We start from the raw sequence: 16,566 nt of genomic DNA on the forward strand, positions 1-16,566 counted from the left end.
ATCAGCCTCTCTTCCACTGGATACCCACAGAATTCACAGACCTGCTGCTCCCAGAGAAACAGCAAACCCCAGCTTGCTAGTTTCCCTTCAGTTTCCTTTCCCCGTTCAACACACAGCACTTAGATATAGTTATTGTGAAAACAAGCAAAGAGAAGAGGTTTATTTAGCAAAGAGAAGAGGTTTAAATGATCGCAAGTAGAAGTCGTGGGAATGGTTACATGTGCAATAAAATCATAACAGACCTCCTACAACCTAGCCTTACTTATTTAGTTACTGTCAGGTCTTACAGTATTGCTCACCAGCATTTTTCAAGCCAGGTAGGTAGTGCCCGAAAGAAGCCAGGCTCTCCGCTTGTCCCCTCAGTGAAGAATACTGTCTCTCTTTCTCTCCTTGCAACTCCAGATATATCATCACAGTCCTTAGACCTTCATTCCCAAACCAGACCCCTCCTGAGGTGGCTTCCTTTCTATAGACGTCACAATCTTATGTCAGTTTTGCAACCTTGATTATTTGGTGGCTTTGTCTGCAAAAAAAGACTTCCTTTGTGAGCCAGTGATCTGCTTTGTGACCTTGGTCATTTGCAGGCTGTTCCCCCTTGCCGCCATTTGTCTCTCTTTTCTATTTGGACTGCACACCCTTTGGAGCAAGGACTTATCCTAGATAAGCCATGATACACACCAGACCAGACAGAGATAAGCATCTCCTACTCCCTGCCTGAACAGAATCTGTTCAAGCCCTGTCACCCCCTGGCGACCTGCTTTTAACTTCAAGATTGAAGAGCATAATTTCCAGGATAGACACAGAACTTCTTAAATATTATCCAGATAACCCAGTAAACTACTGGATCTTGGTAGAGACTTTGCATACAGCCCTTTGGTTTATTGTTATGGGAATTCCAGACCCTCGGGATCCTGTAAACTGCTACGCCCTTGTTATGCTATCCGCTAGTTGGAACCCAAAGGTCCCTGGGTCACAGTAACCATTAGCGATGTCTTTCTATAGAAACTGGGGTAATCTCTTAAATTTAACCTCTCTAACTATTGGCCTGAATCTTACTGTGTGGCAGACAGTTCCACAAGAAAGTCACGTTAGCAAAATAAAGGCACCAGACAGTCCTGTTAGCAGAAAGTCTGTCCCGTTAGCAGAAGAAAGGTGCCAGGCAGTGTGAGCAAGGGTACCAGAAGCAGGCTTTGTCCTTGTGTCAGTTAACAACATAGCCGACCTCCATTTCTTTCCCCCCAGATGACATCTCCCGCTTGGGCTCCAAGAGTGAATGAGACCAACCTGACATACTTCATTTTCCTCAGGTTTTCTAACCACTGGGACATGCAGATTCTCCTCTTCTCTCTGTTGTTCATGCTCTACCTGTTGACCTTAGTGGGGAACAGCCTCATTCTTCTCATCACGATGGTGGACCCAGCCCTCCACACCCCCATGTATTTCTTTATCAGGAACTTGTCCTTCCTGGAGATCTGCTACACTTCAGTCACCGTGCCCAAGATGCTGGCCAACCTCGTCTCGGAGGATCGATCCATCTCCTTTGCCAGCTGTGCAGCACAGCTGTATTTCCTTCTCTTCTTTGGTACAGTCAAGTGTTTCCTTTTTGCTTCCATGTCCTACGACCGTTACCTGGCAATCTGCTACCCACTGCACTACACGGCCAAAATGACCAAGGGGGTGTACATCAGGCTGACGCTGGTCTGCTGGCTGTGTGGCGTCTTCATACCACTGGGAAACACAGTTGGGATATTCAGCCTGCCGTTCTGTGGGCCTAATCAGATTGACTATTTCTTCTGTGATTTCCCTCCAGTGCTAAAGCTGGCCTGCGTCAACACGTCCCCAAATGAAGTTGCAATCCTAGCCAGCAGCTTGCTCATCACTGTCCTGCCCTTGCTCTTCACAGCAGGGTCCTACACCTGTGTCATATGCACCATCCTCAAGATCCCATTGGCAGAGGGCAGACATAAAGTTTTCTCCACTTGCTCCTCTCATCTTATTGTGGTGACTCTCTTGTACTGCTCTGCTAGCTTTGTCTACCTACAGCCCAAGTCCAGCTACCCCCCGGAGCGGGACAAGTTCCTCTCTCTGTTTTACACCGTGATAACACCTATGCTAAACCCAATCATCTACAGCTTGAGGAACAAGGAGGTAAAAGAGGCTCTGAGGAGAACCTTAAAAAGACATTTGTTTTCCTAAAAACTCTCTGTTTGCATTTTGAAAGGGACCTGGGGGAAACATGGTTTAGAATTCCAGTAGAGGTAGTCATAATATTTATCAAACAATTTTTTTCAAAGAAAAACACAATAGTCTATATATCAAAATATTCTATAAAACCAGGTTGACTTCAATGAATTTTTTCAATGCAAAAATATGTAATTTTAGTTTTTTCTTTCTAGACATCTTGTTTCTGTTTTCAAAAACTTAGAAAAAATAATATTCAATTTTTGGATTTTTGATTTCCCCCCACACACCATTTTTTATACTTCCTTCTTTCCAGCCATCCCCAACCCCTGAACATTGGGGTGAGAGGATGAAAGGAAAATGTGTGCGCATGTGAAATCCAAAAAATAATGTTTCAAAAAGAATTGTTTTTTTCATTTTTGAAAAACAAAATTCATGGAAAATTGGGATTCAAAAACAAACAAAATATTGCTTTGATTTTTTTTAGTCCAAAAATTGAAAATTTTCAGTGAAAATCTTCAAATGGGAAAAGTTTTTTTTCAAAATTTTAAATAATTTTTTGACATTTTTTTGTTTGAACCTTACTCCCTTAGTCCCCTTTGACAATCCCAATTTTTTTTCTTTCCCTTTCTCTCCCCCCCACCCTTTGCCATTTTTAGGCCTTGCCTATTTAGGTTTAATTTTTTTTAAATGTTACCTGTGGATGTTAGGGTGACCAGATGTTCCAATTTTATAGGGACAGTCCCAATATTCAAAGCTTTTTCTTATATAGGTGCCTATTACCCCACCATCCCCTGTCCCGATTTTTCACATTTGCTATCTGGTCACCCCAGTGGATGTCCATATCACAGCCATTTTAATGGAAATCAGGCATTCAAATTGCTTAGGCACCTTTCAAAATCTGAGCCTCAGATAGCTTTAGGCCAGGGATTGTGTCTGTAGACAATCTGGGACAGTGGAGCCCTGATCCCTTAGCATGGTGGGACCCATTAGGAGTTCCTGCAACACAAATCATAAATAGTAATAATCTGCAGGGTGATGAAATGATTAGTTTGTATTTTCCCAGCATTCCAGGTGTAAAAGGTTTGGGTCTGTGGGCAAGGACACTGTCTCTCGTCATTTGATTCCTCCCGTATTTGGGGAAACAGGACTTGGTACATTTTTTTTGGAAATAAACAGGATTTCACCAAGGATAGCAGACTGCAGCATCAATACCTCCTAACTGGAACACTCTGCAAGACCCTGAGTTTTTGGCTGTCCACTCAGGACAAAAGGGGTAACGTTATAGTGGAGATCAAGGATCCAGCTTGGAAACATTCTTTCCAGGAGGGGAGGTGGAGAAGCAGAAAGAGAGAGGAAACAACTCTCTCTCCCACTCCCTCATCTCCTCCTCCCCCCCCGCATCTCTCAAAATTAAAAACAGGGACAATTTACAGTTCACAAAACATTATCGCTTTTCCACCGTTCCTCTGCCCTCTCCTGGCCCCTTCCTACCCAGCTCTGCCTTTCCCATGCCTTTCCCTTATCTCTGAGGGCTGCACATGCATCACCCCCCACTTCACCCAGGACCTCATTCGCTGACTGACTCAGTTCCCCCTGCCAAACCCAGTGGGTATTGCCCACCCCAAATGCTCTAACACCATGAGTCAGCGGCCCTCAAAACTGATGAGGTTGGCTTAAAAAAATGCGTCTGTGGCTCGACTTTATGACAGAAATAAACTCTCTGGTGCACATTTTTGCTCATGTCAACTCTGCGACTCACACCAAACATTCCAGGTGCCAGGGAATGAGTCAGTAATTTATTCCTTTGGCTATTCATGCTAAAAGAAGTCTCAAGGGAAGTAGAGCTCCCCACAGATGGTGCCAGGGATAAATTCTCTCGCATGTTTTCTTTGTGCACGGGATGCATGTTTGGGAAGCTGGTTAATTTGGGGGTTGAGCTTCCTATGTGTTTGTATGGAGCTCTAGTCCTACAGTATCTGCCCACCCATCCCTACAGCAGGGAATATGTCTTTTCTTTTTTACTGAAACACAACACAATTCATTCTAACTCACCCTGAAAGACAGGACGAAGTATATCCCTCTAGATTTCTCCCTAAACATTTGTATCTAAGCCACACACATGACAACTGAGAAATTTGTTTCCATCTCACCACTGCAACAGTCCTCATCAACACAGATGACCACCAGTGCCAGTTTTATTGCAACCCCAAGAACTGTTTCACTAGGTTAAATCCAGATACCAGAGGTAAGAAATACTGACATCTTCTCTGGGGGCAATGGATATTTTGTTACATTTCCTTAAAATGTGTGCCTTGTATAACAATATTCATTTTATTTCTAGGGGTGGTGATAGGAACCCCAGTCAGAGACCAAAGCCCCATTGTGCTAGCGTTGTATAACAGGGGAATAATTTTTGAAGAAGCTTAAGGAATTTAGGCACTCATGTCCCATTGAATTTCTTCAGTGTTGGATGCGTAACCCCCTTCACTTCCTCTGAAAATCCTAGCCTACAAACTGAATTTTTAAATTGTAATATTTGGAAGCTCAATGGTTGTGTTAGATGGCAAAAGGCTGCCACCATCCTAAAATAATAATTGAGCTAAAACACCCTAAAAGTTCCTACAACACAGATTCTGTTCTCTCTTTAATTCCTGGAGTTCTGTCAAATTCTCTCCTTCAAAGGAATTATTCCCATGCCAGGTCAGTTCTATTGAATATCACTGAGTTGCTGCAATGAAGGCACCCTCCTTTTCAGATGGGCAGGACAGATTGGGCAGGATCTAGACTATCAAAAAATGCCTATGAAAATCACTAGTGACATTCTGTTTGGCTAGGATACTAGTAAGGGGTTTAGAAAACATGGGCTACCGCCTCTGCTCTGCTGGAGATTTGTCAGGTGCTTGGCTAGCTGATTCTTGCTTATATGCTCAGAAGCTAACTAATCACCAAATTTGGGGCTGAGAAGAAATTTCCCCCTCAGGTCAGATTGGCTGTGTCCTTCAGGAATTTCACTTTTCTCTGCAGTGTGTGGGTGCGGGTCGCTTACTGGGATCCTCTGGGTATATTTCCTTTAATAGTTCCCTGCCATTTCAGTGGTCTTGGGCACGGAGCACCTTGGTCCCTCCTTTTTTCTGCCTAGTCTCCCAAGGGCTGTGATAAGAACATAAGAACAGACAAACTGGGTCAGACCAAAGGTCCGTCTAGCCCAGTATCCTGTCTTCTGACAGTGGCCAATGCCAGGTGCCCACGAGGGAATGAACAGAACACGTAATCATCAAGTGATCCACACCCTGTCAACCATTCCAAGTGTCTGGCAAACAGAGGCTAGGGACACCAACCCTGCCCATCCTGGCTAATAGCCATTGATGGACCTACCCTCCATAAATTTATCTAGTTCTTTTTTGAACCCTGTTATAATCTTGGCCTTCACCACATTCTCTGACAAAGAGTTCCACAGGGTGACTGTGCATTGTATGAAGAAATACTTCCTTTTGTTTGTTTTAAGCCTGCTGCCTATTAACTTTGTTTTGTGACCCCTAGTTCTTGGGTTATGAGGAGGAGTAAATAACATTTCCTTATTTACTTTTTCCACAGCAGTCATGATTTTATAGACCTCAATCATATCCCCCCCCACTAGTCATCTCTTTTCCAAAAAGTCCCAGTCTTATTAATATCTCCTCATATGGAAGCCGTTTCCATACCCCTAAACATTTTTGTTGCCTTTTCTGAACCTTTTCCAATTCCAATACATCTTTTTTGAGATGGGGTGACCACATCTGCACGCAGTATTCAAGATGTGGGTGCACCATGGATTTATAGAGAGGCATTATGATATTTTCTGTCTTATTATCTATCCCTTTCCTAATGATTTCCCTAATGATACTTTGGTCTAATTCTGTTGTTGGGTTTAGTGTGCAGGTGCTGGGTGGTGCTGGTGGCCTGTGATCAAGGAGGTCAGACCAGATGATCTAGTGGTTCCTTCTGGCCTTAAACTCTATGACTCCATGCCCCTTGGCATGCTGCTTAGTCTCTCTGGGTATGTATACACTACACCCTAAGCCCAAGCTCTGATTCCGGTTTGAGCCCCATCCCCGTTTCCATCCACACAGAAACCAGTCTGATTCAGCTCAGGAAGCACTCAGAATCTGAGTCCTAGGAGCCTGCTAGGGACGAAGGTCAGAGCATAAGTCTTGCCATGACTCAGGTCCAAGCCCTGTCATTTTGCAATGTGAACGCAGCTCAAGCTGAAGTCCCGAGTAAGAAGGTCTATGCAGTCCCTATGGATGTGCTAGCATGGCTGTGAGACCCTGCTCCGGCAATTGTAAACCCAAGCTTACAATGCAGTGTGGACACTCAAGCGTGAGCTTGGAAACACTGACTCCATGAGACTGGGTCCCACAGACCCGGTTTACAATGCAGTGTAGACATACCATGAGTACCTCAGTTTCCCACCTGTACAATGTGGATAATAGCACTGCCCTGCATCCAGGGTGGTGTGGAGGGTCAATTCTGCAAAGATGAAGAGGTGCTCCAATGCTGTGGTAATGGGGGGACGGGGGGCTGATCAGTACCTTCGATTATTTTGCAGTGGTGTAGCTGTGTTGGTCCCAGGAAATGAGAGAGACAAGGTGGGTGAGGTCATATCTTTTACTGGTCCCACTTCTATTGAAGTAGCTTGAAAGCTTGTCTCTCTCACCAACAGGAGCTGGCTCAATAAGAGATTACCTCACCCACCTTGTCTCTCGGATAGCTGATGATGTTTATTCCCTTTTTCCCCTTTACTCCTGCATACAAAATGAACAGGACTGGAGAAGGCAACCAAACTTCTATGCCCCAGGAGTTCATCCTGTTGGGACTCTCCAGTCATCCAGAGGTCCGGCTGGCCCTGTTCGTGGCATTCCTCGCCCTCTACCTGGTGACCCTTCTTGGGAACCTCCTCACCGTTCTCCTGGTTGGGTCTGACCCTCTCCTCCACACCCCAATGTATTTTTTCCTCGCCAATCTGTCTCTCCTGGAGGTTGGATATACTTCAAGTGTTCTGCCCCAGATGCTGGCCCACCTCCTGGCAGAGCACAGAGACATCTCATTGGCCCGTTGCATGGCCCAGATGTACCTCTTCCTCGCCTTTGGCATAACAGAGTGCTTCCTCCTCACCGTTATGTCGTATGACAGGTACGTCGCCATCTGCCTCCCATTGCACTACCCGCTCCTCATGGCCAAGAGGGGGTGCATTGCCATGGTGGCCACTTCCTGGGCGGGAGGTTTCCTAGTTTCTGCCATCAACACCATGTCCACCTTCCAGCTATCTTTCTGTGGGCACCAGGATATAGACCATTTCCTCTGTGAAATGCCAGCCATGGTGAGTTTGGCCTGTGCTGGGAAAGGCCAGGCACAAATAGTCATGTCCGTGAGCTGTGTGTTCACACTGGTCTGCCCGCTTTCCTTAATAGTCCTCTCTTATGCTCGTATCCTTGGCACTGTCTTGAACATCCCCTCCACTGCAGGAAGGCATAAAGCCTTTTCCACCTGCTCTTCCCACTTGGTCGTGGTCAGCCTGTTCTTTGGGACAGTGATTTCAATGTACCTGAGACCCAGGTCTAGCTCCTCTGTGGGGCAGCTCAAAACAAGCTCTGTCTTCTACATCACTGTCACCCCAGTGCTCAACCCCATCATATACAGCCTGAGGAACAAGGAGGTGATATGCGCCTTGAGGAAAATGATGGGTAAGGATGTAGGAGTACAGGCCTTGCCTGAACAATGAAAGAAAACAGATGTAAGGAAACAGGTTAACAATGGTCAAAGCAGGAATTCACAAGTGGCCTTGTAAATAATATGTACGTCATACATAAAGAAATAGTAAGAAGAAGAGTAAATGTGTGATAAGCTTGCAGCTGCAGCTTTGCTTACTAGCACATTTTCTAGTGCAGGGATAGGTCCACAGAATTAGTAAGCCAATCATGAAGTCTGTGATGTAATGTAGAATGTAATGCACTTGTGTTAATTGTTTATCAGATTATATACATATTCTAAAGCAGACTATGTCCTTTGGAGTTGTGGTGCACCCTAACCCATCCCTATACCTGAGCCTGATCACCTCAGGTGTAGCTTTATGAAATGCCACTAAACACACCTCAAGGCCATGTCAGGATTTGAACCGAGTTTTTTGGATTCTAGAGAACTGGATAAAATGTTCCCCCTCCAGAGTTGGAGGGAATCCCAACAGTAGGGAGGTAGAGGTCTCTGTTATCCCAGATCCTGACAGTGAGTGACAGATCATGGGGCCATCCCATTTGGAATCCAGACTCCTGCTCTGCTACATCAGAACAATGGTCCATCAATCCCTGCATTCCTTCTGCACAGGGGACCAGAACAATCGTCCCTCTAGTCCTGTATCCTTTCTATTTTCTGGACCAGATCAATAGTCCATCCATTCCTTTATCCCTTCAACAGTCTGGACCAGAACAATTGTCCATCTAGTCCTGTATCCCGTCTACATACTTGATCAGATCAATGGTTGATCCATTCCTTTATGTTTTCTATTAATAGAAAAGAGCATTGGTTCATCCTGTCTGAAAGCCTTACCCCTATGCACTGCATCCGATCAATGGTCCATCTGTTCCTATATTCATACTACATACCTGCTTAAAAACCAATTGTCCATCTAGTCTTGGTTCCTTCCTAGGTAACAGATCAGAACAGCCCTAGCCACTCCATATCCTTTCTACATGCAGGGTTAGATGGCTGGTCCCTCTAGTCCTGTATCCCTTCTAGATAGTAAATTAGACCAAAGGTCCCTTCTGTTCAGAGATTTTTCTCCAGACGGTCAACCTTTACAAGGGGCATCACACATACAAACAAATCAAAACACATAATTTGAGCTATGCTGGCATGTGTTGGGCTAGTCCTTTCCACTGCCAGTTGGGAAGGGAAAAGGGATGACAGCAGATGATTCACAGAAACTGAAAGGCTGGAAATTCTGCTCAATTGCTGTTATTACATGACTGTGTGTGGAATCAGTTACAATATCTCCAGTGGTCTCCATGCCACAACTCGGGCTTTACACTAAATGTACCCATTCACTGTCCTCAGGAGCCCTTTGTTATTGCACAATATATAGATCTGATATGGGGCGCACGGTGAAAGTTAGAAATAGCGGGCTATTAGAGAGGGCACTAGACTGGAACTTAAATGTAAAACTGCAAAATTTGTTCACTCAGCTTTTTTCAAAGAAGATGTAGATTCAGCAACACTCAATCATTTTGCAAATTCGTGTTGATTTCACCAAATTGTTTCAGGGAGGAAAAAACAGAAATTCCATTTTTTTTACTTTCTTGTTTGTTTTATTTTACTTTGATATTTGTTATATTAATTTTATATCATATTTATGTACTATATTTAATATTATACACAGACAATATTTAAGACTGTTAAATATTATAACATTATAATCAAAATCAAATGATTTTCCTTATCTAAACTAAACCACATGGCAAAACTTTTCTATGCTTCTGAATCAATTTGTGTGTCAGGATCACTTCACATACATTTATTAATGAACACACCATCCTACCATGGACCGTGGTTTGAGACACTCTCATGTCTGCTATGGGACCTTTAATGTGTTTGTAGTATCAAGGATTGTTGTTGTTTTTTTTCCCCCCATTTCAACATGTCCCTTATCCTCTCTGAGATATACATTGATTTTACAGAGCCGTCATATCTTTAACACCTTTTACACTCAAATCAAAGTTCATCACTGGTTTCTCATTTACACGTATATCTATAGCCATGTCTATATGTAAATACAGAGATATAAGCCATGACTCTGCTTCTGCCCGTCATACCACTGCTAATTAAACTCACACTAGCTCAATGAGAGCTAGCACAAGCATGTGTACACAAGCAGGGGAATCACACCCCTAGCTCATCATGTAGACATACCCAAAAGGGACCCAATAGACCCAAAGTCAAAAGGGATCACTGTGGTCATCTAGCCTGACCTCCAACTTCCCTGAATTAATTTCTCTTTGAACTAGAGCACAGCTTTTAGAAAAACATCCTATCTTGATTTAAAAATTGTCAGTGATGGAGAATCCACGTCAATTGACCCTTGGTAATGTGGTTCAATGGTTAATTATCCTATCAAAAACACACACCTCAGTTCCAGTCTGAATTTTTCTAGCTTCAACTTCCCGTCATTGGATCATGTCTGAACTTTGTCTGCTATATTGAAGAGCCTGTGTTCAAATTTCTGTTCTCCAGGTAGGTATTTATAGGCTGTGATCAATTCATCCCTTACGGCTCTCTTGGATAAGCTAAATAGATTGAGCTAATTGAGTCCAGTGCCATAAGGCAGATATTCCAGGCTTGTGTCACCCCCAATCTCCTCCCTTCAGCACAGCATCCCCTAGCGCCATTGTGGGACATTGAGGTCTCCACTGATTGTGTGGGGAGAGCACCCCATTCTGAGTCCCCCCACACACACACACACAGTGGCTGCAGCACATTGTCTCCTAGAGACAGGGTGGGACATGGTGGTCAGCATTGACTTGAAGGGAAGAATGCCCTTGAAGGAGTCAACCACACTGCGCTCTCTCCAGTCCTTGGGTTGTTCTTTAAATGTTCCCCATTCAAGAACTGACATAGACCATCCTTGCTTGGTGAGATATCTGATGGAACACTATGAAGAAAGAGATGGTTTGTGAGAATCCATTGCTGTTCGTTTTGCGGGTTCTCCGGGATATCCCCCGGGAAGACCGGAATTGGAATACAAATGGAATAAATGTCTCCCAACTTATTCCCAAATAGTTATGCTGATCTTCCTGGTCACACTGTGAGTTTTGTCAGAAGTCATTTATCTTCTCTGTGCCTGATCCCTTCCCCTCCCCCTCCCAGCCCGCCCCGTATAAAATGGAGGTAATAATATTTATGCATCTCCCAGGAATAACAATATTTATAGTGATCCCATTAGAGAGATCACCGAGCAGGGTCACGCTGGGTAAGTACTTGGGTGGGAGACCATCCAGGTGCAGCTAAAGGCTTGTAAAGTTCAATTAGTGTCTCTTAAAATTTTTGAGATCCTAAGATAAAAGCTACTTTAGGAAGCAAAACGTTTTATCATTCTTATGGGATCTTTACTTTTCTCATTCTGAAAAGTAGGGTTTCTCATGCTCAAACATTTCCCTTGAGGTTTATAGTGGAATCACACAAAGCTCTAGGATGTCCTAATAACTTTATTCTACAAAAGGGTTTAGAGGCAAAACCACACACTATATTCCAGTGCAAACTGGGCACCCAAACCCTTTTAGGCAGCTTTGACAATCTTACCCAAGGTCTCCATCTTGCTCAGTTATCCTGGTTCTCTCTGCCTTATTTGAAAGATGGTCCGAAGGGAAACATCCATTAATCCCAAAGGGGAAGGTATCAGACTGGTCACCCATGTAAGAATTCAGCTCCTAACCCATGCAGTGTTTGCCTGCATCCCACATCTGCAAAACATGGAAAATAATGTCTTCCTTGTATATTTAGGCTGAGATTTGTAAATTCATTTTAATGGGAATTGACATCCAAGTCTCTGTCTGCTTTTAAAATCTCAGACTGTGTCTTGCAAAGGGCCTATCAAAATGGGTTCCCTTGATCTCAACTAAGGCCAATAGGATGATACTAATTAATAATTTGCATGGCAGTGAAATTATTACTTTGTGTTTTCCCAGAGACATTGAATTAGGGGACCCTACAGTATGGTGTGTGGGTAATGCAATGAGAAACCAGCCAGCTCGGCAACCGACTGAAGTTGGGGAGGAAGAGAGGGGTCTAATTTACTAGGTAGGAAAGGTAATGATTGATAAGTGTAGACCCAGATTCATATTTTGTGTTGCTTTTTAACCATTTGTTTCCACCATTCCCTTCTTTAATCCTTCTCATTTCTTACACTAAACCTCCTTTTGGTTTATTGTAAGCACTCACAAGTGCTATGTGGTTTGCAAGACCACAGGTTTAAGGTAAAACTGGTAAACTGGGTTATGTGGCATCTTTAGGGGCAGAGGATCAGGAATTTCTGTAAGTAGCCAGTGTCAGGGGAATGCTTCAAAGGGGATGAGAGACTGGCATGCACCTGTTGGTAAACTGCAATGTGAAGTTAGAGCTGATGTAGCCCAGAGGAGAGTGCTTGAGAGATGGATAGGCTGGTGGTATCACATATATCACATGAAAGACTCCCTCTCACCCCCTGCCTTCAGTAATGAGGAGACCCCCCATCCTGAGTACCCATAAAACTGTCACAACTCCAGGGAAGACAATGAAGCAATGTTGCCATTAAACCAGAGTAAACGAGGAGAGGATTGGGCCGTGTTCCTCTGTTCACATCTTGAAAAGAAATATATTTGAGGTTATGACTCTCCTCAAGGCTCTATTGATATCTTTGCTTCTCAGGCTGTAGATAATGGGGTTTAACCTGGGTGTCACCACAGAGTAGAGCAGGGCCAGGAATTTGTCACTCTCCGGGGTGTAGCTGGATCTGGGTCGCAGGTACATGGCACTGGCAGAGCCGTAGAACAGAGTGATGACTATGAGGTGAGAGGAGCAGGTGGAGAAGGCTTTGTGTCTGCCCTGGGCCGATGTGATCTTCAGGATGTTGGAGATGATGTGGATATAGGATCCCAGTATCAACAAAGAAGGGATCAGTGTGATTAACATCCCAGCTACAAAGACGGCAATTTCGTTCATGGTGGTGTCTCCGCAGGCCAGGGTCAAGAGGGGAGGAATGTCACAGAAGAAATGGTTGATCCGGTTGTCCCCACAGAAGGGCAGGGTGAAGACGAGTGAGGTCTGACCCAAGGAGAGCAGCAAACCGCTGACCCAGGCGCCAGCCACCAGCTGGACACACAGGCTCTTGTTCATGAGGACCACGTACTGCAGAGGGTTACAGATGGCCAAGACGCGGTCGTATGCCATGGCAGCAAGGAGGAAGCATTCGGTGGTCCCTAGCGAAAGAAGGAAGTACAATTGGACAGCACAGCCAGTGAAAGAGATGGTTCTGTCCTGAGAAAGCAGGTTCTCCAGCATCTTGGGGATGGTGACCGTGGTGTAGCAGATGTCAACCAAGGACAAATTGGAAATGAAATAGTACATGGGGGTGTGAAGAGCCGGGTCAAGCCAAACTGTGGCACTGATGAGGATATTCCCCATCAACGACACCACATACATGATGAAAGTCACCACGAAGAGCAAGTTCTGAAGCTCTGGATGAGTGGCAAACCCCACCATCACAAACTCTGTAGTTTGGTTTTTAGCTTCCATGTGCCTGGAGAGAGAAACAAAATGGGGGAAAATAATGAACATGAACTCTCTTATCCAGTACCAGACTGAGTGATTGATGATTATTCTGATGACGATGATGTTGGTGATTTATAATGTGCACACAACATTCTAGGAACATTTCACCAACAGTAAAAAACATTATTCCAGTTCATGGCTTTTTTAAAGGGAAACCAAGCCTCACCAATCTATTAGAATTCTTGAGGGTGTCAAAAAGTATGTGGACAAGGGGGATCCAGTGGATATAGTGTACTTGGACTTTCAGAAAGCTTTTGACAAGGTCCCTCACCAAAGGCTTTTAAGTTAAGTAAGCAGTCATGGGATACGAGGGAAGGTTCTCTCCTGGATCAGTAACTGGAGAAAAGACAGGAAATAAAAGGGTAGGAATAAATGGTAGGAATAAATCTCTCCTCATATGGAAGCTGTTCCATACCCCTAATCATTTTTGTTGCCCTTCTCTGTACCTTTTCCAATTCTAATATATTTTTTTTTTCCAGAGGGAGCGACCAGATCTGCACACAGTATTCAAGGTCTGGGTGTGCCATGGATTTATATAGTGGCATTATGATATTTTCTATCCCTTTCCTAATAGTGCCTCCCTTTCAGTCTAACCAAATCACCCACCTCCCCATCCCTGCTGCTCTGTTTTCTATACAGTAGAACCTCAGAGTTCCAAACACCTCGGGAATGGAGGTTGTTCGTAACTCTGCAATATTCGTGATTCTGAAAAAAATGCTCTGGTTGTTCTTCCAAAAGTTTACTACTGAACATTGACTTAATACAGCTTTGAAACTTTACTATGCAGAAGAAAAATGCTGCTTTTAGCCATCTTAATTTAAATGAAAAAAGCACAGAAATAGTTTCCTTACCTTGTCGAATCTTTTTTTAAACTTTCCCTTGATTTTAGTAGTTTACATTGAACACAGTACGGTATTGGATTTGCTGTGGTGGGGGGGTTTGAGGGGGGAGAGTTGGGGTTGTGATTTTGTTTTTTTGTCTGAGGTGTGTGGGTGACCAATGAGTTTGTAACTCTGGTGTTCATAACTCTGGGCTCTATTGTACTATATCAGGTTCAAGTCTCAGCTTCCAGCAAGCTGGCTCTGTGTCTCTCTGTCCGCTTCCAGCTGAGTTTACCATTTCTCCCCTCCGGATCAGCCAGGGACAGCTTTATAACCCCACAGTGTCTTTTAATCTCAGCCCTGTCCTTGGGTAGATAAAAACATCCTAATCTGGATGGTGCTAGCCAGGTAGGTTCATCCTGCAATTGATGTCCCAGCTCATTGTTTGAAGCAGGTACCTGGGGGCGTGATTTATCTGTATCATTGTTTTACCCTGCCTGGATTCCTTAACAGCCCCCTTTACAGTCTTTGTTTGATGTAACTCTGTGCATTCAGCCAGGCAGACATATAGAACAGAACAGGGAAACACCAAATCATACACAATATTCCTAAGAGGTAATACAGACATTTCCCCAGTTTTTCACATGTAGATGATATATAATTGCATCATAGAATTTCTGTCTGTCTAACTCTCCAGTCTAAATCAACCATAAGCAAGATAGGATTGTATAAAGGACTGATTCTTACCTTGTCCTCAGTGTAGGAAGCAAATAACACCCTGTTACATGGCTAAAAGAAAGGAAGTCTCACCTCTACCATAAAGTTCCATAGAGTAGATTAATTCAAGCATAAGGAATTATCTGAATTACCTTAGCAATCACATAAAAAATGTGCTTCCTCCAGAATTGTTCTTGACACACCTCTACATCTGTATTGCTATCTCCCTCTAGGCATGGAGAAAGACTGAGATCTCTCTCTTGAGAAAGAAAGAAGCTTTTTATACTTTTATGCTGCAGCATGCATAATATTCCAGCTTTCTCCTGAACATTCTTGCCATAATAACATGAAGCTATAGGTCCAAAATACTTGGATAAGGAAACTATCTGCAGAGCCTTGAAATGGACATAGCTGATCCTCTGCCTATAACTGTGTTTACAGTATAGTTGTAGCTCTGTCAGTCCCAGGTTATTAGAGAGACAGGGTGGGGGAGGTAATATCTTTATTAGACCAACCTCTACTGGTGAGCGAAAGACAAGCTTCTGATTCACACAGAACAAGAGCTCTGTATGACTCAAAGCTTGTCTCTCTCACCAACAGATGCTGGTCCAATCATAGATATTACCTCACTCACCTGGTCTCTCTTTAACTGTGTTTTGTTTTTATCCAAGACTTCCCTCACCTGTTTTTCCTTTCCTACCGTGGGCAGATATCTGCAGCTCCCTGACACACACAGCTCTTGTGTGTAGCAAGGACATTCTGGTTTCTTTATAACCAGTGGAGTTATCATCCTTTAAAAAACACATCTCCAGTTTTTCACTGGGGAATCAGACAATTAATGCTGCTTGTTAACGTACGCTATCACGTAGCACAAATAAAGTGTGGGGTCTAGCCAATGCATCATCTGTCCTACTGGACACTATTGAGAGCACTGGCATTGAAGGTGGTGCCAACCATATGTTGCCAAATCTGAAGCCAAAGAATTTTTCACCTGATGCTGTTGATCAAGCAAGTCAGACACATCTCCCACCCCCACTCCCTCTGAAGGAGTGAGCATGAGGCAAGGTCAGAGGCAAGAGTCCTGACACATAAACCAGGAACAATATCTGCTATACCAAATCCTCAGCGAAAATACTGAGGATCTTGCTTAACTTCTAGGAGGTCCTTTTTCAAAAGAGACCTGTGCTGGGCCACATCCTGACAAATATTCTGAATTTGCAAATCCATCTGGATTGATGTCTTAGGGTTTTATATTTCATTCAGCCTTTACCCAGGTAAAGCTTCCTTTTCAGTTGGTCCTTATGAGGTCCTTACTTATTTTGTACTCAAGCAAACCACCCATTGACATCCATAGAGCAAAAATGCCCATTGAAGGCATTAGACCAAAACTCCCACTGAAATCAAGTGATCAAAATGTCCAGTGAAGCCACTGCCCAAATCTCCTATTTAAATGAATGGCTCAAAATGCCCACTGAACTCAATGGATTAAAATCTCCCTTGAGGTCAATGA

General features: G+C 43.8%; 3 protein-coding genes across 3 annotated transcripts; 2 read left to right on the forward strand and 1 right to left on the reverse strand.

Annotated features, from left to right (window-relative positions):
* Nucleotides 1-1,326: 1,326 nt before the first annotated feature.
* On the forward strand, nt 1,327-2,196 carry LOC135886108 (olfactory receptor 10A5-like). The gene has a single exon (XM_065413983.1). The coding sequence runs from the start codon at nt 1,327-1,329 to the stop codon at nt 2,194-2,196; it is 870 nt and encodes a 289-aa protein (XP_065270055.1).
* A 4,783-nt stretch (nt 2,197-6,979) lies between these two features.
* LOC135886109 (olfactory receptor-like protein OLF3) lies at nt 6,980-7,945 on the forward strand. Its single transcript, XM_065413985.1, has one exon. The coding sequence runs from the start codon at nt 6,980-6,982 to the stop codon at nt 7,943-7,945; it is 966 nt and encodes a 321-aa protein (XP_065270057.1).
* Nucleotides 7,946-12,543: 4,598 nt separating this feature from the next.
* Nucleotides 12,544-13,482, reverse strand: LOC135886038 (olfactory receptor 5V1-like). Its single transcript, XM_065413930.1, has one exon. It carries the CDS (start codon nt 13,480-13,482, stop codon nt 12,544-12,546), a length of 939 nt encoding a protein of 312 aa, XP_065270002.1.
* Between the last annotated feature and the right edge of the window lie 3,084 nt (nt 13,483-16,566).

This window comes from Emys orbicularis, chromosome 12 (genome assembly GCF_028017835.1).
Source record: "Emys orbicularis isolate rEmyOrb1 chromosome 12, rEmyOrb1.hap1, whole genome shotgun sequence".
NCBI classification, from domain to species: Eukaryota; Metazoa; Chordata; order Testudines; family Emydidae; genus Emys; species Emys orbicularis.